Source organism: Penicillium soppii, assembly GCF_028829465.1.
Source record: "Penicillium soppii strain IBT 18220 chromosome Unknown utg000004l, whole genome shotgun sequence".
NCBI lineage: Eukaryota > Fungi > Ascomycota > Eurotiomycetes > Eurotiales > Aspergillaceae > Penicillium > Penicillium soppii.
The window spans coordinates 435,611-460,342 of record NW_026643234.1 but is presented as its reverse complement, the minus strand read 5'-3'; the positions used below and the strand labels follow the sequence as shown (position 1 = coordinate 460,342).

The 24,732-nt window shown below is 48.8% G+C and overlaps 8 protein-coding genes across 8 annotated transcripts; 5 read left to right on the top strand and 3 right to left on the bottom strand.

Annotated features, from left to right (window-relative positions):
• Positions 1-1,265: 1,265 nt before the first annotated feature.
• Positions 1,266-1,628, top strand: N7529_003588 (uncharacterized protein; the record flags this gene model as incomplete). The annotated part of the gene is made up of 1 exon (XM_057239115.1): positions 1,266-1,628. The coding sequence occupies one exon, from the start codon at positions 1,266-1,268 to the stop codon at positions 1,626-1,628; it is 363 nt and encodes a 120-aa protein (XP_057098410.1).
• Positions 1,629-2,055: 427 nt separating this feature from the next.
• Positions 2,056-6,107, bottom strand: N7529_003587 (DDB1/RSE1 family protein; the record flags this gene model as incomplete). Its single annotated transcript, XM_057239114.1, has 4 exons — positions 2,056-2,082; positions 2,135-3,419; positions 3,606-5,679; positions 5,864-6,107. The coding sequence occupies 4 exons, from the start codon at positions 6,105-6,107 to the stop codon at positions 2,056-2,058; spliced, it is 3,630 nt and encodes a 1,209-aa protein (XP_057098409.1).
• A 491-nt stretch (positions 6,108-6,598) lies between these two features.
• Positions 6,599-8,137, top strand: N7529_003586 (ubiquitin domain-containing protein DSK2; the record flags this gene model as incomplete). The annotated part of the gene is made up of 2 exons (XM_057239113.1): positions 6,599-7,066; positions 7,154-8,137. 2 exons carry the CDS (start codon positions 6,599-6,601, stop codon positions 8,135-8,137), a joined length of 1,452 nt encoding a protein of 483 aa, XP_057098408.1.
• A 928-nt stretch (positions 8,138-9,065) lies between these two features.
• N7529_003585 (transmembrane 9 family protein) lies at positions 9,066-11,412 on the top strand (the record flags this gene model as incomplete). Its single annotated transcript, XM_057239112.1, has 5 exons — positions 9,066-9,150; positions 9,217-10,565; positions 10,616-11,068; positions 11,119-11,339; positions 11,394-11,412. 5 exons carry the CDS (start codon positions 9,066-9,068, stop codon positions 11,410-11,412), a joined length of 2,127 nt encoding a protein of 708 aa, XP_057098407.1.
• Positions 11,413-12,923: 1,511 nt separating this feature from the next.
• N7529_003584 (uncharacterized protein) lies at positions 12,924-14,973 on the top strand (the record flags this gene model as incomplete). Its single annotated transcript, XM_057239111.1, has 3 exons — positions 12,924-13,470; positions 13,530-13,693; positions 13,993-14,973. The coding sequence occupies 3 exons, from the start codon at positions 12,924-12,926 to the stop codon at positions 14,971-14,973; spliced, it is 1,692 nt and encodes a 563-aa protein (XP_057098406.1).
• Positions 14,974-17,463: 2,490 nt separating this feature from the next.
• Positions 17,464-19,277, top strand: N7529_003583 (putative choline sulfatase; the record flags this gene model as incomplete). Its single annotated transcript, XM_057239110.1, has 2 exons — positions 17,464-17,874; positions 17,928-19,277. The coding sequence occupies 2 exons, from the start codon at positions 17,464-17,466 to the stop codon at positions 19,275-19,277; spliced, it is 1,761 nt and encodes a 586-aa protein (XP_057098405.1).
• A 785-nt stretch (positions 19,278-20,062) lies between these two features.
• On the bottom strand, positions 20,063-22,164 carry N7529_003582 (uncharacterized protein; the record flags this gene model as incomplete). The annotated part of the gene is made up of 2 exons (XM_057239109.1): positions 20,063-21,096; positions 21,159-22,164. The coding sequence occupies 2 exons, from the start codon at positions 22,162-22,164 to the stop codon at positions 20,063-20,065; spliced, it is 2,040 nt and encodes a 679-aa protein (XP_057098404.1).
• Positions 22,165-23,413: 1,249 nt separating this feature from the next.
• Positions 23,414-23,842, bottom strand: N7529_003581 (MBL fold metallo-hydrolase; the record flags this gene model as incomplete). The annotated part of the gene is made up of 1 exon (XM_057239108.1): positions 23,414-23,842. The coding sequence occupies one exon, from the start codon at positions 23,840-23,842 to the stop codon at positions 23,414-23,416; it is 429 nt and encodes a 142-aa protein (XP_057098403.1).
• Between the last annotated feature and the right edge of the window lie 890 nt (positions 23,843-24,732).

Sequence of the window (24,732 nt, the reverse complement as noted above, 5' to 3'; positions counted from 1 at the left end):
ATGTATACAAGCCTCTAGGGAAAAAAGTGGAGTTTGCGCCTTACTACGACATGCACGCCCTTTGAGTCTCCACCAAGGTCCGTCCGCATATTCTCCTACATTTGTGTCGGGAAGTGTCCAATCACACTGTCTCGCGTAGAACTCTGTTCGGCAAGATGACGGGGTATTGATTTCAAAGCTTCATCCCGTGTTATCTTGTCATTTGTGGTCCCTGGTAGTCATTTTTTGTCGACTTGAAGACGTGAAAAAGTTACCATTTGTATTCCGTAGCTTGTTGCACTTCTGGTTTCCCGAGGGAAACAAATGACGGAAGAGCCTTAGTCTCGGGCAGCCCCAGAAATTTCCGCCCATAACCGAGCTGGTGATGGGCCGAGCTCTTGATTTTTTTTTTCCTTTCGGCGTAGTCGGAGAAGTCTTCGGAGAGATGTCAAGGAAATCAGATGGCGCAATTGCACTCGGTGCGAAATGTCGGGAACTGATCGGTCTACCGATGATCAGGTGACTCTATACAAGTCACGTTATTTATATACTCTTTGGCTTCACAAAAGAGACATGGTATTCCTTAAAGAATATACCTTTATATAGATATGTAAATAAACTAAGTATAACAATATCACTAGATATGCAAGCTGCAAGCTAAATATTTCGGCAATCGTAATTGATGCTTACAAGTCATGCCTCAGTCTGATAACCGAAGCTATTGTTAGTTACAAGATGTTTTATGTGATATATGAGGAATCTCATTAAACAAGAAATCTAAGATATTCATAGCCAACCATGTCAACCACCAGTCCAACCAATGTATCTACAAAAATAATCTCGACTACCAAAAACCGTCACCTGCACCTACCAAACCCCAGAAATGGCCTTTACTTGAAACCTACAGCAAGCTCCCCGCAAACAAACTTGAAGCCCATCTCAGAGACATCGTAAGTAAATGAACCCCACTGCTCAAATCCACCTACAAACAGACCACAGCGTAAATCAACCTGGGATCTCTTCGACCAAGCCCTTATTGGCTAGTGGATATTTATAGATTGCGCCGGTCCATCCATACCTAACTATGCCATCATCCTCGAACGCACAAAGAGAGGCGATGTCTCTCTTGACGCAGGCTGCGCAGGTGGATATGCATTGCGCCAAAAGGATACTGATGGAATAGCGATTTAAGGGAGTATTAGCGATGAATGGCAGAAAGAGTTTTTGGATTCAGGGTATGAGCTTTTTCGGGCTGGGACGTGGAAGCGCAGCTTATGGCGCGTGAAATGGTGGATGGGGATGCGTTTGTTAATGGAATTGTCAGGACGCTTGATATTGTTCATGCTGGGGCTTTGTTTCGGCTTTTGGGATTGGGGGATCAGGGTAGGGTTGGTGTGCGGTGTGTGACGCTCTCTCGTCACCGTGCAGATGCTCTTATTGTTGTGTGTCGGGTTGAAAATGAGTCGTTGGATCACGGCGAGCAGGCTGAGCAGGACCGGGTTGGCTTTCGTCATGATATGAGGAGTTGGGGGGAGTTGTGGAATGAGATTGGTGAGCAGACGGGGACGGTGTGGAAGCCTACGACTATTGAACCGGGAGGATCTGATGGCCCGAGCCACTTTGCCGTCCGGATGCACAGCGAGTATTAAAAGAAGAAGACGTGGAGAGATGAATGTGGTATTTCTGATATTGAAACTACATCGATCAAATGTTTACAAGTTTGTCCCGACTGATAAATTACGACGCAGACCCGTGTTGCAATGCGGATCAAATCGTACTCAAAAAGCGTCGACGCGTTTTCACGCTTCTTCTTGTCTCATACAAACCAGCACTTAAAGTGACCGGATGCATCCAGCTCAAGATTAGCCGAGAGAAGCGGCAGACCGAGCGAGGCAAGAGACGACATGGTGTCTAAGTGGCTCATAGCCGGGAGGGAAATCTAGAATTGTCAAGGCAACGGCCTCGGTCAGAGAACATTTGCATGTGGTTCGAAGCCACACAGTCATCATCCATTATGTTAATAAGGTATCTGAAGCCCGTACTCAGGGTAGGAAGAACGCCGAGACCTAAACCAAATCAATACGCCACCCGTGTTCGCATATCCTAGGAAATCTTAGTCAAGTGGACAATCTACATGTCAAGTTGGAAGACTTACCGAAATCTTGCGCTCGATTTCACGAACTGAGCGATCAAGTTCCGCTGCAATCATCATCTTCGTGTCATTAGGCAACAAGAGATACATCTCGCAGAGATCTCCGTCAATGACGCCCTTAACAGGCGCATAGTATCCGCGGTACATCAGATGGTCCCGTCCAGCGAGAGGGGGCTGTGTGGTAGCCATTTGTGTCTCCAGCAACTGGAAGAAGTCGACATCTTCACGGCTAGCGAAAGGAATGAACATTCCGATGGTGCCATGTAGACCGGTCCAAACAACGACGTCGCGACCTCCAGGAACCAGCTGTGTCTTGTGAAGGCTGGTAGGAATGTCTTGGGCGTAGTAGTGGATCATCAACTCGAGGCGGTGGGGGGTTCCATGAAGGTAGCCCTTCTCATGCTGAAGATGCGCACCAGATCCATCCTCGTCGGCTTCTTCCGAGGCCTTGGGAGGGCAACGCAGCAACCATAGGTTACCGAACTTGTCACCACCTGCGGTAGTCTCGTAGTCCACCATGGTAGTAGCTGATGTCCAGCGTGCAATGGAATCATCGGCGAAAGGTATGAGGACGTTGTCCTGGTATTTGTAGACAACGTAGGTGACACTATCGCGAACATCGCTAACGACAATGCGGCTTCCTTGCGTTTGAAGACCAACAATGGTCTTGGGCACGACATCCTTCTGGCATTTGCGAAGCAGTTGTTTCATACCGAGGTCATAGACACGGAGGCTAGGACCGACACCGGCCAACAGGCGGCCTTGGAAGCCTAGAAGAGCGAGGGGCGGCTCTTCAACTGCGGTCTTGTGGATGAACTCCAAATCGCGACCATCATCTTGGAAGCGATAAATGTGGATGAAACCGCCCTTGCAGGAGGGAGGGCTGACAGTCATGTCCTTGGCAGTTCCCACGACCAGGAATGTTTCATCATCCTGGCTGGAGAAGGATACAGCGGCGAGACTGACTGCTGCCTCGTTATCCTCAAGGTCCAGCGTAAAGACGACAGATTTGGTTGAAACTGGGTCAACAATCTGAACACATGAAGCCCAGTGCCCGTCTCCTCGAGGATATCCGAAGTCGGCGGGAGGAAGGTCTGCAACCTCACCATTGCGAGCCTGGGAATCTTCAACCAGTCTCTGACGGGTAGCGGGGGAGAGGACATTGTTGTCGGATTCAATGACGTAGAAAAGGGGTTGTTCGGGGTGCTTAACAAAGCGTCGAGGCGTGTAAGCGAGGGGAATTGACTCCTGGAGCATGTTGTTGTCGAGTTTCTCGACAGAGAAAATACTGTTTTCAGTTAGTGACTTGGTCAAGAACATTTGAGATTTGGAAGTAGCATGGATGGAAGATCATCTCAGAAGGAACAATTGGAAAAATAAAAAGGTTTGATCCACATAAAAGTTCGGATTGTTTTTTCTCATCATAATGATCATAGGGGAAATGTTGGGTAGAGGGGAGACGAAATGAACATACCGTAGGTTTCGGCCTTGAATACCGATCATTCCCTCTTCACATTGCTCACTGGAGAAGTTCCATCCCCACTCAAGACCAACGTAGTCCAGGGGAGTGAGCATAAAGCTCTTGGTTTGGACATCAGAGTATCCGAGCCAAGGACGAGCGCTCAAAGCAAGGACAGCTGTCTGGCCCTTGACGGACACTTGAGACAGCTTCACGGGCTTGGCACCAATGAAACGAGTTCGGGTATCTGAAAGCTCGCCGGTGACTTCGTCCAAAACAGTGCGAAGGTAGACTCCGGAGTAAAGGCCGATATGCAGATAGAGAGTCTTGCCTCCCGAGCTCGAATCGGACATGGCCATAATCTGAAGAGCAGAGGGTGCAGCCGACAGGGCCTGGACTGACTTATTTTCAAGGGTCGAGTCAGGGTCAAGGCTGAGAATACGGACAGTCGAGTCATCACATCCGACAGCCAGGAAGGAGCTTCGGACACGACCCTCTGGAACCTCGCCTAGACTGAGTGAAGTGACTGTACCAGACATCTGTCGTCGCTCGTCATATTCGGCCAAGGTTCCATCGGCATCCAGTTCAAAGTAGACGATCTCACCGGAGCTGAGTGCCACGGCGACTTGACGTTCATTGGTGGCTGCCGCAACGATAGATCGATGCTGAGGAGCAGGCCATTCGTTGACTCGCCGGTCCGCGAGGATATGGCGAATTCCACGAGGGTGAACTTGGAGCAACGAATCCTCACCAAGTTGCTGTACGGCCAGGGTAGGCGCTGTGGACAGGAATCCAGTGTCCGAAACTTCTTCAACGATCTCTCCGATGCTCAAAACAAGGGTACCGTTGGCAAAAGAAAGGATAATGTAAGTGTGGAACTCGTCAGCACGAGTCAACTTAGTAGTCCAAACAGCGGATGGCACCTGCTGAAGGTCGGATTCGACAATTTCGGAGACCTCGAGCCCATGCTTGAGGGTGCGGAAAGAACTGCGAGCTCCAGAGCCACAGATTGTGTATATTTGAGGAGCATCATCTTCGGTGAGGTTGGAAATTTTACTATCGATAAGAGGGGTCAAAGAGTTCATGCTCTCCATAAGATTGACATTCTCCGCTCCTCTCGGGTGGAAGTAAATGGGAGCACACGGCGCGGAAGGATCGGCTGAGAAATTGTCACTTGAAAACTCAGTCTCATCATCGTCATCACCGAGCTTTTCGAACTGATAGAAATTATGGTTTCCAGCTTCACTGGCAACATAAAGGAACCCGCTCTTGAGGATGAGAAGGTGTGTTGCAACAGGAACAGTGTCAAAGTATTTGATCTTCAAGCTCTTTACTTCTCCAGTTGGTTGCCCATTGTCATCTTCGACCATGTCCAGTGTCAGCTTGAAAAGGTCACCGTCCTCGGACTGGAGAAGGAAGAAGAAAGCTCCTCTCATCTTGTGCATGACACCAGCGACGATGGACCGCTTGCGCTCGGGGTTTTCAGTGGGTCCACTGCGGCGGGGAATTGGAACACGGAACGCATCCTGGTTGGAGTGACGGTAAGTGATGTTGTCCTTCGCACACACCAAGACACCACTGGGGCCATCAGCGCCACCGGGTACCTGGAAGAGGAGGGAAGCCGTGCGATCGACGGGGTCGGACCATTTGCGAATAACGTGGTTGAGACCAAGATCAAGTTCGTAATAAACCAAAACCTTCTCGAGTTCTTCGTAGGCTTGGCCAGTGGGATCCTGGTCGGCTTCCGAGTAATCCACTTCGAGGGCAGCGAACACAGGGTTTTCATAGCCAACGTCCAGGGAGATCATGGCGAACACCAAGGTCTGTGCCTTGTGGGCTTCAAGCGGCGAGGAGATGGTGAGCTCCGCCTGCGAGTTGCGATTAAGAACATAGACCAGCTTGTTCTTTTCCACGGAAGCGATCAAGCAAGCACGTCCTTTCGGATCCACTGCAAGATACTGTCCGGGAACAACGCGACGCACTCCAGACTTTCCAAATGTCTCCAAGTGGAGGCGCGCGAAGCGGTTCTGGGCGGGAACATATTCAACAATAGCGATTCGACCCGAGTCTGAGCCAATGACAATGTAATCTATTGTAATTACTCAGCACAAGTCCTTCAGCAGAAAGAGGTTGCAATCAACATCGCTGTCCAGGGCAGGTTTCCACCCTTATACAAGGGGTCGGTTCGAGAAAGGACCGTGCTGCCCAGGGAGCTTGAAGAATCACTAAGTTGAACTCCTAAGGAGCAGATGAGGGTTTATAAAAAAACATACCTTTGTTGCTACCAGCCAATCGGAAAGCTGCTAAGGAGCGAACAATGCCAAAGACATTTGTAGAGAAGATGGGTGTGATTTTTCCCTGAGCCGAGTCAGGCCGGTGAATGGTCAAACTTGAGCCTGACGCGGTGACGATCTGTTGCTCCTTGGTTCCTGCAAATTGACCAAGGATAGCCTGGGTAATAGCAGTTGGTGCTTGGATCGTCGCAGAGTACATAAACATGTGCGAGGTGGTAGCCATTGTGGGCGATTAGTTGTCCGGTTTCCCGGAACCAAGAGAGTGAGAAGGTTTGTACATGCAATTGCAATGTCTGGACTTTGAATTTTACATCAGTCCCATCGCTGCAGGTGGAATCAGTAAAGAGAGATACTCTTCAAGTCCACTTTGACACGGTGAAGATGGAGCCGCGTTAGCAAGAAAGGTGAGGAAGGGAATATTTTCTTCACTTGGTGTGGTAGCTTCCCGCTAGTGCATCACGTGATGTTTCGACCGCCTTCTGTGACCGACCATGAATTGCCGGGTTGGAGGAGTGGACCTCCGCATAACGAACGGTGTCTGACTTGAGTTCATACTCTCTTCACTTCATCACATCTTTCGTATCCTTCATCCTCTTTGAAAATTGGGCCTGTCTCCTTGCAGACCTGTGACTGCTTTGTCTTAATCTTGGGTGCCATACCCTTATCATCTATCTCTATTGACAGATCACCCCACCTGACATACATACTTCAGCCATGGCCGATGACGCAGGCACAACAGAGGAGGCTCCTATTACCTTCACTGTCAAGTCCTCTACCGATGCCAAATACACCCTGACTCTTCCGCTTACCACACTGGTATCGGATCTCAAGCAGAAGCTTTCTACATCTGAATATGCCGATACGCCAGCAGAACGTCAACGATTGATCTATTCGGGCAGGGTCTTGAAGGACACGGAGACACTAGATGTCTACAAGATTAAGGATGGCCATACTATCCATCTCGTGAAGAGCGCCGCCAGCAACCAACAGCGCCAAAACACAGCTGCTCAGCCCAACTCAACCACTTCCGCCACTGGAGCGACCCCAACCCCAGCAGCTGCTGGGGTTCCAACTAATCTTGCAGCTGGCACTGGCAACAATCCACTTGCCGGTCTGACAGGTGCCCGTTATGCAGGATTTGCCCAGCTTCCTGGTGCGGGTCTATTTGGCCCTGATGGTGGGGTAAGTGAGCTTCTATACAGACAACCATATGGAAAATGGTCATCCGAACCTTTCTTCAACCACTCGCTGACTTTCATGATCTTTTAGATGGGACCTCCTCCCAGTACCGACAATATGCTTAATATGCTTGAGAACCCCCAGTTTCAATCGAGCATCAACGAAGCCCTGCAAAACCCTGCGATAATCGATATGATGATCCAACAGAACCCCATGCTACGCGATATGGGTCCCGGGGTGCGACAGATGATGGAAAGCCCGGAGTTCCGCCGCATGTTGACCGATCCGAGCTCGATTCGCCAAATGATGCAGATGCAACGCGCCATGGGAATGGGTGGCGGACTTGGTGGTGCAGGTGGTGAAGGCGCATTCCCTGCTCCAGGAGTTACCAACACAACTGCCGAAGAAAACCAGGGTACTCAGCAGCAGACACCGCAAGCCAATCCATTCGGAATTCCTGGCAATCCAATGGGCGGCGCAGGCGGCGCAAACCCTTTCGGGGCTCTTTTTGGAGCCGGGGCCGGGGCCGGAGCCAATCCATTTGCTGCCAATCCGTTCGGCAACCTGGCTCAGCCTGCTACCACACCAGGTGCGACTCAACCCGGCGCGCAAGGCGCTGAATCTACCAACCGTTCTACACCTGCCGATGGACAAACCCCTCAGGCTCCACCTAACCCCTTTGCATCTCTACTGAACCCGGCCATGTTCGGCAATGCTGGACAAACAGGCCAAGGCGGCATTAATCCGTTCAATCCCCAACAAAATCCATTTCTGCGTGATCCCGCACTCCTGTCTCAAATGATGCAGGGTATGGGCGGACAAGGTGGAGAAGGTGGTGCTGCTGGTGCTAACCCTTTGGCTGCTCTCCTTGGCGGTGGTGGCTTTGGTGGTATGGGCGGTGGCTTCGGTGCTGCGCCGCCCGCTGACACCCGGCCCCCTGAGGAGAGATTCGCGGATCAATTGCGTCAATTGAACGATATGGGCTTCTATGAATTTGAGCGCAATATTGAAGCTCTGCGTCGGGCTGGCGGCAGTGTTCAAGGAGCCGTGGAGTATCTCCTCAGTCACCCATGATTGTTTCAGAGCAGCTCTTATTTTTTCTAGCACAGCCTTGCGATTATTCTATGTGTACTCAATTTCCTTTGTGAGGGCTACAGGCTCCCTCGGTATCTATAACTTTCCCACTCCCCATTTAGCATTTTCTGACCCTCCTAGCTGTCTGAATACTTCGTAATGATTCGAGAACTTTGAACGGAATGTGATCATCTTCAATAGTTTCGCAAATCGTAATATTTCTGCCTAAATATATAAGCAGTTGCGAGGAACTCTAGCGCGAAGTATAAAGAACCTAAATTAGACGAGGACTGGCCATCACTGCTTGCTAAGTATTCTAATATTTGGCAAATATACCACGTGGTACGGCTTTGGGTGGTTGTCGCGATAGTCTAAATGTAGATATATATTTAAGCTAATCCCAATTTCATGCTAATCACGCAACATTCAATAGCTGGTGGTACCTAGGTACATATGTAACTATGTATGTAGGTATGTGGAGCATTAGATAATCGTAATCGGTGATCTGGCCCGAGGAAGTAGACACAACAGGGAGACCCTTCGATTCATTCCAGGCTCAAGTTGCTCTGGCCCCTTTTTCAACACTTTATATTACCGTTGTGGCATTAAGTGCCGTTCCATTCGTTACTGTCTTATTAGAGTTGTCTTCTCTGTTGCTGAATCCCTGAATCCGAAGCTGTTTCGGTGGTTCTTGGCAATCGTCAACAGACGCCTTGGATTATCCGCCGTCGATCTGTCCATCCCGCCAAAGACTCGCTGAATCAAATTGATTGCTATCAAGTTTGAACTGTGTACGCAAAGTACAAATTCGTGGATTGAAACTCCACAAGCTGTACACCTACCACGAGCCTCTGCATATAGTGTACATGGTTTGACAGCTCACCGTTCAACCCGTCGAGGACGAAACGTACTGTCGAACTTACCAGCCATGGCTCTTGTTCAACTGCATTCCCAACTGTCGGCATTGTGGGTTCTGTTGCTCGTGTCTTGCGCCAGCGCATTCTACATCCCGGGTAAGCACTAGGCGCATTGACTACTTTAGTGTACGAGTGTGATACTAACGCATTTGGCTTGACCAGGATACTCAGTGACCCGATATCATGACAACGACCCTATTCCCTTACTCGTGAACAAGATCTTCTCCGATAATACCCAGTTGCAGTATGCCTACTTTGATCTCCCCTTCGTCTGCCCGCCGAGTGGCAAAGCGCACGGCGGCTCGCCGTTCGGCTCCGGCCAGAGTGTCTCGCTCAATCTTGGAGAAGTGCTGCGCGGCGATCGCATTATGACCTCTGATTTCCAACTTGCAATGGGCAAGGATGTCGAGTGTCAAACACTCTGCACTCGCGAAGTCACTCGCTCGGATGTGAAATGGGCTCGTCAGCTCGTCAAGGAGGGCTACGTGATCGAATGGATTGCGGACAATTTGCCTGGAGCTACTAGCTTCGTGACTGTCGACCGAAGTCGCAAGTACTATGCTTCTGGGTTCAAGCTTGGCTACCGCGACATATCTCCTGCTTCTGGACAGCAGCGGTATTTCATCAATAACCACTTCACGATCGTTATCCGCTGGCGGAGCGCACCGGAGGGAGGAAAAGTTATTGTTGGATTTGAGGTTTACCCGAAAAGTATAACCGCTGAGGACCGCAAGGAAGGAGGTTGTCCTAAAGCTGTTCATACGGACAGTGAAGGGCTGGGACTCTATATCCCACCCAATCTTTCCCGGATGCAAGAGAAGTACTCCGGTCTGTCTTACATCCCAGAAGATGACGAAGATGACGATGGATCTACGCTGAAGATCCCTTACACCTACTCTGTCTACTTTCGAGAAGATACCAAGATTGAATGGGCTAGCCGCTGGGATCTGTACTTCACCAACCAAGGCGAAAGCTCTATCACTCACTGGTTAGCCATCATCAACTCCCTGACGATCTCCACTGTACTGGGAGTGACCGTGTTTGTCATCTGGAGCCGCACTGTGCAAGGCGACCTCAAAGGTCGCGGCGACGGTGCCATGGATGATCGGAAGGTCAAAGGCCAAGCCCGACGGAGAAGCGGCAAGTCCGAAAAGAAGAAAGGCGAAGGACTTTTGGAAGACAACGATGTGGAGCGCGACGCGGACTACTCTTCGGACGATGAAACGCTTGAAGATACAAGCGGTTGGAAGCTCCTCCACGGCGATGTATTCCGCATCCCCGCTTATAGCGGTCTTCTTGCGCCTTTGGTGGGCTCTGGAATGCAGCTTTTGTTCATGGCTACTGGCTTGCTCTTGCTTAGTTCCCTCGGTGTCCTGAATCCAAGTTTCCGCGGCGGCTTTGTGAGTGTTGGCATGGGTCTCTTCGTATTTGCCGGTGTTTTCTCCGGTTACTTTTCCGGCAGACTCTACAAGACTTTTGGTGGAAATGCCTGGCGCAAGAACACCTTGATCGTACGTATTCGTGTTCCATTTCTCATAACCCAAGCTAACTCGCATTTTAGACTGCTTTGCTATTCCCTGGTCTCGCATTCTGTCTCATCCTCCTCCTGAACTTGTTCGTCTGGGCTCAAGCATCCAGCACGGCAATCCCATTCAGCACTCTGGTCGGTCTTTTGGCCCTTTGGCTGCTCATCCAAGTTCCCTTGGTATATCTTGGCAGCTGGGTCGGTTATGTCCGTGCAACACCCTGGGAGCACCCTCTGAAGACGAGCGCCATTTCCCGTCAAATCCCACCTCAGCCCTGGTATCTCCGCAGCCCGATCGGTCCTATCATGACGGGTCTCATCCCATTCGCAGTTTTGTTCATCGAACTGCTCTTCGTCTTCAAAAATTTGTGGCAGGACAAGACCGGTTACTACTATGTCTTTGGTTTCCTGAGCGTTGTGTCAATTGTGCTGATAGTGACTGTGGTTGAAGTAACCGTGATCGCCACATACAGCCAGCTTTGCTCTGAGGTAAGATCGGGTCTGTCTCAATACGGCAACTTCCATACTAACTCTCCCAGAATTACCATTGGTGGTGGCAGAGCTTCCTCACTGGTGGTAGCAGCGCATTTTGGATTTTCGTCTACTGCATTTGGTATTACCTATTCAAGCTCCACATCACCGGCTTTGTTTCAAGCCTTCTGTTCTTCAGCTACAGTTTCCTTGCCTGCGCTGTGTATGGGCTCTTGACCGGAACTGTTGGGTTCTTGGCCGCTTATGCCTTCGTTCGACGTGTTTATAGGTAAGATTGCTTCGTCGACTGGTGATATAACATACTAACATCAAATTTCAACAGCGCTATCAAAGTGGATTAAAACAAAGCAGCCACGGCATCTTTTCCTGCAATATCTCAATTTCATACCATTGACTTTTGTTCCTCCTAACAACCTTCCACCCTTCGTGGTCTGATCCCAATAAGCATAGGTGAAGTCATTTACATCCACGGCGTATATTTTCCAATTGCTGCATCTTCTGGCCCGTCAAATCTTTGCCCTTCGGTTCTCATTTCTGCCTATAAGCAAGTCATTCTCCCGAGGTCTGTTTCTCTGTTTTTTTGTTCGTGTCCCTTAAGCCAATATCATTCAACGCAATGTTGTGTTTCCATTTCACATCTTGTTTATTCGTATCAATCCGCACACGCAGATCAAACTTTATGCTCCCAATGCTCGTCCAAGACTCGTTCATACATCATACGTTGCGTTCCCTTGGTGTGTTCTGTCCACGTATCGTCACCTGAAGTTTCCTATCTGTTAGCTTTGTCATTTTGCCATTTTTGTGAAGTGAAAGTAGATTTCTTCCTTCAATGGGGAGCCATGAACCCGGGACTCCACAGATGGGCTTTAACGCCAAGTGTGTGCTGTGATCTGAGTCAATTTCACCTGACTTGAAGCCACATGTTTCGAGATTCACTGCACGTCGAACGACCAGAACTGACATCTTGTAGATTTTCTTTGGAAATTTTTGAGCTACTGTCCAAAATAGAATGTCGTCTCTGAACTTCTTGTGATAAGTACCTTGGCTGTTGTGCTGTGCCAGCAGTGTCTGAACAAGTGCCATGCCCACCAAGCCCTGGCGTCTGTCTGCTCATGCTTGAGTTCGTGTCATTCCCTGTGAGTATGTATTCCTCTCTATGCTAGAAAGAAAGCCATGTCCTTGAACCAAGGGGCGGTTAGCTGCATATCATGTGTATCAAAAGATCATTAGAAATGGACTGAACTGACTAGATTCCGTATGCACTCAATCTGGGCAGAATCCTCACCTGTTCTATCGAAAAAGGAAGTCCGCCCTGACTTCTCTTCTGAGTTCTCTAAGTCACCTGTCCTGCACTTCCTTGAGCCTATTGATACCCCCTCCAAGATCTTTCCTTCTACTTTCCCATCTTCCTTCTTCAACCACTCCACTCCTCAGCCTCTAAGTCTTTGAAGCACATTGGTTTCAGTCAATCAAGACTTCTTCAATCAACAAAGAGTTCCGCTTGAAGTGTCGTTGCCTTTGCAGATTTCTGCCTCATTCACACTCATAGCTTTCACCTCATTCGCCTTCTGCCCATTCGCATTCACCATTCGCACATTCATCCTCGGTATATTCGGGGTATTATTAACCGCCACAGGCTTTTTCAAGGCACAAGTGCCATTGTTGGATAAACAATTGCGATTATTAGTGCCCACCTACTTATTGGAAGGTGGGACAGGATCGTTCTCTCGCCTCCCGCGAGAAGAATTTTACTCGAATCTTGCTTTGATCGTTTCTTTATTTCTCACATATTCTTCTATCTATCTCATTCTGTTCTTGTTTCTTACTTTGAATTTTACTAGCAAACGACAATATGACTTCCACTGAGGTCGCGGATTGGGCCAGAGAGGATCCGTTCCCACTCGAACGCGAACGCTCCTACAATGTCCCCAGTGAAGACCGGGTCGAAACACCTGTGGTTCTGACTGCCATATACTCATCCGCAGAATCATATCTGCCTGGTGGCCGAATGGACGGCCAGTGCGTTTTCTATATCCTCAGCCGCCGCGGCTATGACTGGGATACTGATGGACGGTCCATGACCATCGTGGATTGTATGGACATCTCATACGGACCCGACAAAGCACCCGGTCTGTCAGACACATCAGTGCCTGTGGATCCATCAGAGGTGGAGCAGACCTCCGTTGTGGCCACTAAAAACAAGGAATTGAAGGATTCTGCGAGATGGGAATTCTTCGACAACGGTACAGCGAGAGTGCCATCCATCCCATCATCTGAAGCTGATCTGGCACGCCTATGGGGCCTTGCTGAACATTCAAATCGGGCCTTATACGCGCTGAAGTACAACCATGACCAAATGTTGTGTACGAAGCTTCCAAAGCGGTGCCGCCAATGCCAGGGTAAGTTACTAATTTTTCGGGAATTTGGAATTGAGCATGGTTGACTCTGGGTTTCCCAGGTGACTTGAGGCACAAGGACAACAGACGCCGCCTCGATCTGGCAAGGACCAACAGAGCCAGGAAGCACGCTGACGAGATCATTGCGAAGAACATTCAGCCTGCTGCACAGCCAGTTGATGGTTCGCTCAAAAAGGTCATTTATGACACCTGGAACACTAGCTTGGTGCTTGCCCATCAGTATTGGAGTCCAGCTGACGCAGATAAGGAATACCAACGGGGTTTCCTTAGGCACTGGAAAAATATTGCCTAGTACGGCTGCTGGGGTCACTCAGGAGAGCTTAACAAGTCTCATAAGGTTGATTCTTATTTGTTTTGCTCTCCCTTATACCCTTATGTGATGTCGAAAGTTGACCGACCGACATCCACATCCCACATGTGTTATTCACACATTGAAACCCCATATGCATTCCAATTTCACTGGCTTTTTGATATTTATACTAATCTGAGTACCAATATCTATAGGAATGGAGTTGCTGCGGCCGAAGTGTGTTCAGCCCCGGCTGCACAAATTATCGCGAGCACAAGACCCTTGAAGATCGACAGATCATAGAGGAGTGGCACCTGTTTGAAGCCCCCATCACAAAACCCAAGGACTTCCGGAACGCTGTTGCGATTGCCTGCCATATGGGCGTGAATGTGTGGGGTGACAAAGACCTCATCCGGCTCACCGCGGTCGACTACTACTCGGGCGAGATCTTGATTGACAACCTCGTTTGGCCAGGTTTCAAGTTGCTGCACACGAACCCAAGAGACACCTCGATCACCTGGGAGCGGCTCGAAACAGCTCACAAGGCAGGCAAGGCCATTAAAGGCCTCGACGCTGCCCGAAATTTGCTGTTCAACTTCGTGGGCGACAAAATAATTCTGATTCTTCATGATGGCCAGGAGGACTTGCTATCTCTTCGCATGATGCATCATCACATCATCGATGTGAAGTACTTCATTGAGCGAGGCGATATTCCGTACCATCTCCCCAAGCGGACGCCCGAGTTGAAAGAGATGACACGGGAATTTTTGAATCGCAACATTGAAGAGTGTCGCAGTCGGCCCAGCTTCGAGAGGGCCGTCGCCTGTCGGGATCTTACTCTCCATTTCGTCCAGCGCGAGCGTCTCCCCGATGTCATTGTTCCAGAATTCGCCAATCTTCGGGAGGATATCAAGTTCGAAGACATTGGCAATCTCTGGGCGCATAGCCAGGCACTCTTGGACAGGATCATCCGTCCCGATGTCTACAAATACCGACCGGCTCTTCGTGACAGCGAGGTGAAACAGGAGAATTCTGGGCTTGTCACACGCTTGGAGCGTTTCCGTGTGTTTACGCCCTCTCCCTTAAGAATGGTGTTGAAGGATCTGAAAGGCAATCGTGTTGCCGAAGATGGCTCCATCCTCGAGACCGCCGAACGTTGGGTTTTTGAACTGAAACAGTATTTCAATGCTGAGTAATGTTATGGTGTCTTGCAAATAAGATGGAAATTCAGTTTACTTTTTATTTGTTCAGAAGAAATAAACAGAAACGCCAAAAACAGGGGATGCTTGATGTGTTTCTTTTCTGCTGCGCGATTTCTCGTCATCGAAAGCACTGGATCTACCCGACAGGGTGGTGCTCTTGCGAAGGAGATGGAGGTTGAATTTGCTTTTTGTTCGGAAATTCTAGAAAGCCCAGAAACAGGGTAGTTTGATGAGTTACTCCTTTTGCTGAAGGATTTTGCGGCAATGGATATCTCGGATTATCGCACTTTGCCTTTTCGGACAGCGAGGGAAATTGCGATTTGGGTTTTTGCATGCAAGTACATGAATGGCATGCTTTTTGCCTATTTCCTTCATTAAGATAGGCCTGTCTTATCTTCGAGATAGAGACATGTATCTGACCAAAAGGAAACGAACTACAGAGCAAGGAGAGAGCAAGGAGAAGAAAGTAAGAATGGGCAGGGAAATAGGTGGATGGTATATTCCGTAAGGCCTCATCAGTGCCTCTATTGGCAAACAAAGCATGTATACCCTAACAAAGTAGAGACCAACACAAAGCTAGACAGGCATACAGTACTGCACTACACCGTACAACAAGCATAAACATAGCATCTAACTACACTGTATAAGACCCACACACAATGAACATAGCTACCACATAAATATAGTACACAAACATGGCTAAAATGCCCTAATTTATTGGCGCCCGCGATGGTCTCCAGAATCTTCAAGCCGGATAATTCACATGAGTCATTCCAAATATTGACCCGCAGGTTGTCCTCGTGGCCAACGCCATGGCCCATAGAATGTAGATAAAAACGGGGAAAAGATACTGATCAAGGCAAGAACTGGATAGATCTGAACATGCTTACGCCATCCTGCATCAGGTCAAAGCATCCCGTGTACGAAGTAGGGAATACAGTACAAGGTAGACGTGGCCATGTGGATCGGATATATTAGTGGATTCAAACAAGGTCTCAGCTAAGAAACGGCGGTGACAGTCAAAAGTAGTACGTAAGTTGTAAATCCGGGGGTGATCTTAGACCGCTCCCTCATGGCGTGCTCAGAAAGGGGGATTGCTCATTGTGGAGCTATGATTCATTACATTCTTTTTGATGTTTCGGTCTCTGTTTGATGGTATATTCTCACTTTGTTCTTGTTGAAATTCTTTAAGTAAATCAACGGAAATTGTCCCACAGGCGGGCTATTCCGTCTTCTCGTCGTCTCTTTTCCATCTCAGTAGTACGAAATGCAATCATCTCATTGGAGGTGAAGATAAGCAAGTGGAACTTCTGCCCCTAAGCCTCGCCTCTAACTGTGTTTGGTTATCCCAGGGGTGAGCAGAACATAGAGAATTATGTTGATTGGTTAAAAAGATACTGACACGATCCAGTGGATCCCAAAGTTTTTACTAGTTCTCGGCTTCGGGATGATCTAGTCTTAATCGGGTTAGATCTTAAAAGGGTCTGTCACAACCGAAACGCTGCCATGGACTCGGGCTTTCTATGCCGTTATCCACTCCGGGGTCGAGTGAACATGTGAACTGCACTGAAGATAGACCCAGTAGGAAAACCCCCATCTTGGATATGATATATTTTTATTGACATTGTGGGTTCTAGGGGGGTGATATTCGTGGTTGTATTACATGGAATGTTGGTATTGTTCGTGTATTGAGATTTTGATGTAACACGTCCATAGTGGCAACTCGGCAATCGCCCCGGGTTCCGTTGGACTTAGTTACCTACAATTGATAGTAATTACGGTGGTCGTGTGATATTAATTATCGCCAAGTGTTTGCTGGATATTCCGAATGCATTTGTAAGATTTGTGATACTTTTAGAACGAGTCTATAACATTCCAATTGTATCATTGATATTGTAATAATACCATACAACCATATGTACACCCATATGTATACCCATGTACTCCGTACATAATCAGATTTCCAAATCACACCATCGATGCTCCAAATGATCCCATCGCTCCTTGCGGAGGAGTACGTCAGTACCGGATCATCTCCCCTGATCTTCAATACATTGCAGACGGGAGCTACTCCAGTTTTGATCTTTGAATCTGCAGGGATTTTATTGAATTAAAATATATAAAATACTTGTTCTGTAACAAAGTTCAAACATAAATTGGAGGATCATCACTTTTGGTATCAGAATTACCAATATAATACCGAATTACCTCTATTTGCGTCTTGGCCTCATTCTTTTTTTTTGCGACTTGGCCTCTCGATAATCGAGAATTCCAATTTTGGTGCGTTCTCACTGGAGCTGTCTTTTTTTTCCTATTTCGCTTTTTCTCAACTTTTTCACCAATTTTTTTTCCCTTTGTTCCCCCACATACTTCCTCGGTTTCATATATCAATCACCTGCCCCATCTCTTCTTTTTTCTTTTCTCTCTTATACTTGGAATTGAACTTCATCTTACATTTGCATATCGTCTTGAATATATTTCATCATGACGACCAAAAAGCCCAACATCCTCTACATCATGGCCGACCAGATGGCCGCGCCCTTGCTATCACTGCATGACAAGAACTCCCCTATTAAAACCCCCAATCTGGACCGTTTGGCCGAAGGCGGCGTGGTCTTCGACTCGGCCTACTGTAACTCACCACTGTGTGCTCCTTCGCGCTTTGTCATGGTCAGCGGGCAGCTTCCTTCTAAGATCGGAGCTTATGACAATGCAGCGGACTTACCCGCTGATACCCCCACATACGCCCACTACCTCCGTCGCGAAGGCTACCACACTGCCTTAGCTGGCAAGATGCATTTCTGTGGCCCGGACCAGCTTCATGGCTACGAACAGCGTCTCACGAGTGATATATACCCCGGTGATTACGGTTGGTCCGTCAATTGGGATGAGCCTGTAAGTGATTTCTACAGCCAACAGTTCATGGAACAGTACTAATAGCACTGTAGGACATCCGTGCCGATTGGTATCACAACATGTCTTCCGTCATGGAGGCAGGCCCTGTCGTGCGCACCAACCAATTAGATTTCGACGAGGAGGTTATCTATAAGTCAACTCAATACCTGTACGACCATGTCCGACAGCGTAACGAACAGCCCTTCTGTTTGACTGTTTCCATGACACACCCTCACGACCCATATGCTATGACTAAGGAGTTCTGGGATCTGTACAATGACGTCGAGATCCCGCTCCCCAAGAATGGAGCGATCCCCCACGACCAGCAGGATGCGCATTCTCAGCGCGTGCTGAAATGTATCGACTTGTTCAATAAGGAAATGCCCGACGATCGTATCCGTGCGGCCCGCCGCGCGTACTACGCTGCTTGCACATATGTCGATACCAACGTCGGAAAGCTTCTCCGTGTCCTGGAAAACACCGGTCTGGCCGATGACACTATCATCGTTTTCACCGGTGACCACGGTGACATGCTTGGTGAGCGCGGTCTCTGGTACAAAATGACCTGGTTCGAGAACTCAGCTCGTGTTCCATTCCTGGTGCACTCGCCTAAGCGCTTCACTCCCAAACGCGTATCGGAGAATGTCTCCACTATGGATCTCCTCCCTACATTCGCCGAACTAGCAGGTGCCAAGCTTATCCCCGAGCTACCCCTCGATGGGGTCTCCCTGATGCCATACCTGACCGGTGGCGAGGGTCTCCGTACTGATACCGTCTATGGTGAGTACATGGGAGAAGGCACCCAAGCTCCTCTCATGATGATTCGCCGCGGCCGCTGGAAGTTCATCACTTCCGTCATCGACCCGCCCATGCTCTATGATCTTGTCAACGACCCAGAAGAAAAGATCAACCTGGCAGCCGGCCTTCCCGTTCCCTCCAAAACAGGAACAGAAAAACCAACTTCCCTTTCAGCCACCGACCTCCCAACACCAAACGAGACCCCTCGCGCCTCACCCATCCCCCAGCGCGCAGCAGCCAATACCGACTACCCTTTCCCATCGCCCACACCCCCACGAACCCCCACCCCCACAAAGCTCCCTCCAGCCCTCCCCAACACAACCGACCCCGCTAAGATCCTCGCATTCTTCATCGAAGAGACAAACAACCGCTGGAACCTCGAGCAAATCCGCCAGGACGTCCTGCGCTCCCAGCGCCGCCGTCGCCTGGTCTACTCCGCCTTGATCCAGGGCACGCCTGATGTCTGGGACTATGAGCCACGCGTAGACCCAAGCACACAGTACGTGCGCAACCAGGGCAGGGGTGCCCTCGATGACGTGGAGATGATTTCTCGCTGGCCGCGTGTTCTCCAGCAGGCTGCTAATGCCAACGGTGTGCATGTTTAATCATTTCCTGCTGTGATGTTTCCAATTACCGACATTCGTTATGACTTGCGTTTACTTTGCTTCATATGCGTTTGAGCATCATGCCTTTGCATTCCGTTCTTGAGGTGATGTTCCTATTGTCCTTATTATTTGCAAGGCGCGCGCTATACCCGGGATTTATGGTTTCCCCAATTTGCATCATTTCATGCACCGCGTGCTTTATCTTGTATATATTTGTGCTTTTGGTCCCCCGGGTTGGGTGTGTTTGCCCTGTATATTGTTTTTAGTAGATATAATCAGATTGTCAATATGGTTTTTACATTTTGGATGAGAGAGTAGACTTGGACTATACAACGTAGTATAGTACACATGGATAGTAGGAGTTATGCAAGGAATGTATTCAATTGGTTCTGAAGATTTTACTTGGATCCAACTATCCAGCCATAAAAAAATAAACGTAAGATTCCATATATACTTTCTCCACGTTCTCATTCTTCTGTCATTCAATCTTGGAATCCTGTCTTCCTACCCTAAAACTCTAGCGATACCTGATAAGTACATCTGTATTTTATGCCTAAAACAAAGAACTAACACAATCCGCTTCTTATTTCGCAAATAACATCAATCCGAATCCCAGATTCGAGAATATGAATATGAACACTGCAAACCGCAAACCGCAAACCGCAAACTGCAACGAAACACTTCGGGATATCAAGTATCAAAGTTTCACATACCAATATAAGCAGTGATCATCGTCGCCATGCCAGCATGTGACCCCAATATATACAACTTCCATCCCACCGCATCTACTCAACCAGCCACACAGGCGCCTTGATCAACACCGTAGCCGGTCCTTTACCGCGAACCTCGACGGCCAGGAAAGCCGCGAAGCGAATGCGCGGCGTGCTGGGCTCCGGATCGGACTTTTCTTCGGGGGGCGCTGGACGGCCCGGATCCGTGGCAGGCTTGCGACCCGCCGAAAAGAGCGTTTCGAACATTGATCTTCGGGGTTTTTGTTGCGCGGGCGAGGGTGTCTCGATGGCTGCTGGAGCTGGTTCTTGTGTCTCTTCTTGTTCGGTCTCTGGCGGTGGGGGCGGGTGGCTCAGTGCTGGGAATTGGCCTTCGACTTTCATGTATTGTTCTGTGAGGGAGACGCCTGGGGGGAAGTAATCGACGCAGACGTCGCGTGCTTCGAGGGGGATTTTCTCGATGATATTGATTGAGTTTTCGATAATCATGCGCACGCTTGCTTCGAGGCCTGGGAGGGCGTTGTCATGGAGTTGGGAGCCCATGAAGGCCGCTAGCTCGACAATTAGATGCTCGACTAGCTCGCCACGGTGCTCGTCGGCTTCTTGGCCGACTAGCGAGTCGCTTAGGCCATCGAAGGTCGTGCGCCGCCAGTAGGAGAGTCTTGCGGAGGCATTTTCGCGGTCTTCGTCGGATGAGGGGCGTTGGCGGCGAAGATTCATTTCGACTTTCTTCAGCCGGACGCTGAAGTCTGGTTCCAGTGCAGGATGGAAATGACGCTGAAAGACTTCTTGGACTAGCCATTGGCTAATAACTGCGCGTCCGACCGCGGTCATCTCCTTTGTTCCGACTGCAAGTGCATCATCGGTGACCATCCCTTGTAGCCAGGATGGAATACTGCGCCAGTCTTTCCGCACTGAGAAGGCGAGATCTTTAATCGCTCCATCCAGTCGCTGGAAGCGATTGGTGTATTCATTATCGTCGAGAACAGTACGCGACACCGCCATCCGCTGGTGCGCTACGGTGTTTTGAAGATGTTGGACCTGCGCATCTTTTTCGAAGTAATACCTTTTCACCTTGGAATATTTGGCCTCTGTGAATTAATCAGCATAATTTCTCCCCCCAAAAATTTCTCATAAATCCATATATCCTTACGAAGTTCATCATGTTTCTGAATCAGTGCCCGCACGTCGATTTCCCCGGAATCCTCACGGCGGTGTGCATTGGTGGGTGTGCTCCGTCCGTTCTCGGGCATATTGTTGGACACACTACCCGGTCGGCTGCGGTCCTGCTGCGGGGAACCTGCAGATTGTTTGTCTGACTGAAATTGGGGCTGGGCCGGTGCCTGTGCCTGGGACTGCATGGCGTCAGGATTAACGGACAGTAACGGGGAGAGCGGCTCGAGAGTCTGCTGGGATGGGGGCCGGAGGTTCAATACCGGGTCCTGAACAGGAGTGAAGTTCCGACGTGTATCCTGGTATCGCGGTGATTCGGGAATCTCGTTCGAGGGGGTGTATTGCTCCAGGGCTGAATCGGTGTTGAGCCGCTGGATCGGTGAGGGGAGGGGCTGTGTGTAAACTGGGGGTTTCGCTGGTTCCGCTAGTTTCGCTGGTTTGGCTTGGCTGGAGTTATTGTGAGCTGGGTGAGAAGGTCGGGGGCCGCTACTGTGTTGCTGTTGGTAGGCCAGAGGTGCAGCGCGCGACTCAAAGAATTGCGGTGCGGTGACAGGTGAGGGGTTCTCCGAGTAGGAATGCTGGATATGCGGGCCCTCGTCGGTCTCGTTCAGGGTTTCTGGATGTGATAGTCGAGGTGATGTAGGCTGCGAAATTGGATTGGAAATGGTCTTGCCCCTGAAAGAAACGCTTCGCTCAAGAATTCCTGATGATGGTCGCGCTAACAGACCATTCTTGTCGCGACGCTCGTCTGAAACAATGTTGACGGTCGGTCGGTCACGTAAAATTTTAGAATTTCGTTGACTTTGGGATCGACTCAGAGAATGAGTAGGCTGAACAGATTGGACAGGCTGGACAGGCTGCTGATTTTGATTATTGTACTCAAATGGTGTTGAATAGCCCCGGTTGTCAACATGTGGAGACGCGGGGAGCTGTTCGGCGCTTCGCACTGAATGATTTGTTGGCTTCTGCCTTTTAAAAAGTCCCATAGCCTCGATGAGGAGTGGAAGAAGAGGAGAAGAGAAGAGGGATCGGCGAGATGTTCTATTCTTAGTCTTAGTTTAATCAACAGGGCTTACACGCTTACAACTTGTGAACAAGGCGCGTACAACGGATACGTAAGAACTTCATCTTATATATTCATATATTATTATTGTAGTTGTGTTACATTCTCTTTGTGTTCTAAATATTTTTATCACTATGATCTCTTGGGCCTCTTCAGTCTCTCCGTGTCTTTATATAAAATAACCACTGTCGGCGTCCCCGGCTACACACTACAATAGGTGTAGAAACATGCATATCAAAGAAAAACATAAAAAAACCATACTATTGAGATCAATACTGTACCCGGTTAGATTGACAAAGAAAAAAGGAACCTTATATCGCAATGACTTCTACATTCGTTAATAAATGCGAGTAAACACGAGGTACACCCTTAAATGTGAGCATTGAAGCCCACCGAAGCCCACATAAATATACGAACCGCCCCCAAACCAACAGACCAAAGACCAAGAACCAAAGATAATCAAAGGCGAAGCAAATTTAATCAATCCAAGTGGATCACAAGCAATCCTGATCTCGAGCTTTTCCGCCCCCAAATCACCAAGGCTGAGCCCTCACCGTAAATGAGAACTCGTCACCAATCTTGGCATCAACCATGCCGGCAGTATAAGGAATTGAAATACCATATCTTAGGATGGAATCCCGTAGCTAGAGTAGGATACGGTAATTCGTGAGATACTTTAGTGATTTGAAATACCTATACTCGGGTGAAATACTATATTCAGACTACAATACTATATTTTAGCTCGAAATACCGAATTTTATCAAATACTTTTGTGATTCAATATACATATATGCCTTAAAAGGCAATATCTTCTATAATGTATAGAATAATAGCATCCATACTAACATCCATACTAACATCCATACCAACATCCACTTCCTATTCCCCTATAATAGCATAGGCTAGTATAACCGTACTATATTTTATAAAATACTAACACAAAAGATAAAATACTAAGCGAAATACTTAAGCGATAGATTGAAATACTAAAGCAAAAAATGGAATACATAAGCAGAAGGTGAAATACTGTAGCTCACATAATACTATATTCTACACAGAGTCACACGAAATACCGTAGCAGATGAGATACCGTATTTCATAGGGTATTTCAACTTCCCATCCGGGCGGCATGGAAGCTCAAGCTATTCCACTTCCTGTTACTGTTCCTGCTCCTACTCCTGCTCCTGTTCCAATCCTTTAACCAGAAACCGAAACTGATCCCCCCGATCCATAATCACAATCCTATCCCCCAACCCCGCCGCCTCGACCATCCGCTGGAAATCCTCTAATGGACTAGTGAATACATCGTAATCATCGTAGTGAATTGGAATTGTCAGATCCGGCTGAATGAGTTGGATTAATTGTAATCCCTGTTCCGCATCCATGGTCACCATCAATGCGAGCGGCTCCATAAGTCGACCAATGAAGGGCGAGGGAATGGTTGTGCCGCCGAGATGGGCGAGCATGAGGTCGATTTGGTGGCCTGCGTAGCGTTTGGGGATCTCGTTCAGTTCGTCGACCATTAGCGTGTCGCCGGATATGTAGATGCGATAGCCGCAGGTGAAATCGGTGCTGCTCGCGCCGTAACCTAGCTCTAGCATCCAGCCGTTTGTTGGGGGGATCTGGGGTTGTTGTTAGTTCTGATGCATAGAGGATGAGGGAGTGTGGTCAGAGAGAAGACATACGGCATTGGCTAGGGTGTTCAATTTTTGAATCACTCGGCTGGGAGGGACGTGTTTTCCTGGCATCCCTATTACACGTAGTCGGGGTTGGTTTGGGCCCGAGGTTCCTTGGATATCAATGTCAATTTGCTCGAATGGATCGATCGCGAAGACAGATGTGAATGGGTCCTCTTTTTTGGACGTGAGGTGTGTCTTTGCGTGCGGCGTAGTGATAATAGGGAGATCACGCCTCAAGGAAGCCTCGACCTTTTTATCAAAATGGTCCCTGCGAAACACAATCAGCATTGCATTCGAGACAGCCGGTTCGATACACACTCATGACAGTGAGATAGAAGGATTAGATCAATGCGAGGGAGCTCGTGGAGGTCCACGGCTGGATCGGTCAGCCGCTTGCTTGATACGCCTGGGCCGAGATGGACGTGGTCGCCCTTGTGGAGGAAGTTTGGCTAGCAATGTTAGCCTGTGATATCAGCTTGTAGATCGCAGAGCTGACATCGGTCATCAATCTAATTCCAGCCCATTCGCTGTGGCAATTAGCGCCTGCCTTTTGGTTGACAAGATCGTGACAAACATGACTGTTGTGGCTGTCCCCACGAAGAATATAGATGCATTCTCGCCTGGTTTGGATGGATGGACCTTGACAGCCTTGGCTGGAAGATTTCTAGCCGCGGTATTAGTCAAGGGTGAGAGGTCCCTGGTTGGAGCAATCTCCTTATGTGGATCAATCGAGATTTGCATGTTGGCGTTGAACAGATGATGGCATGGGGGGTCGCCTGCTATATAAGTGGTATACGTGACGTCACAAACTA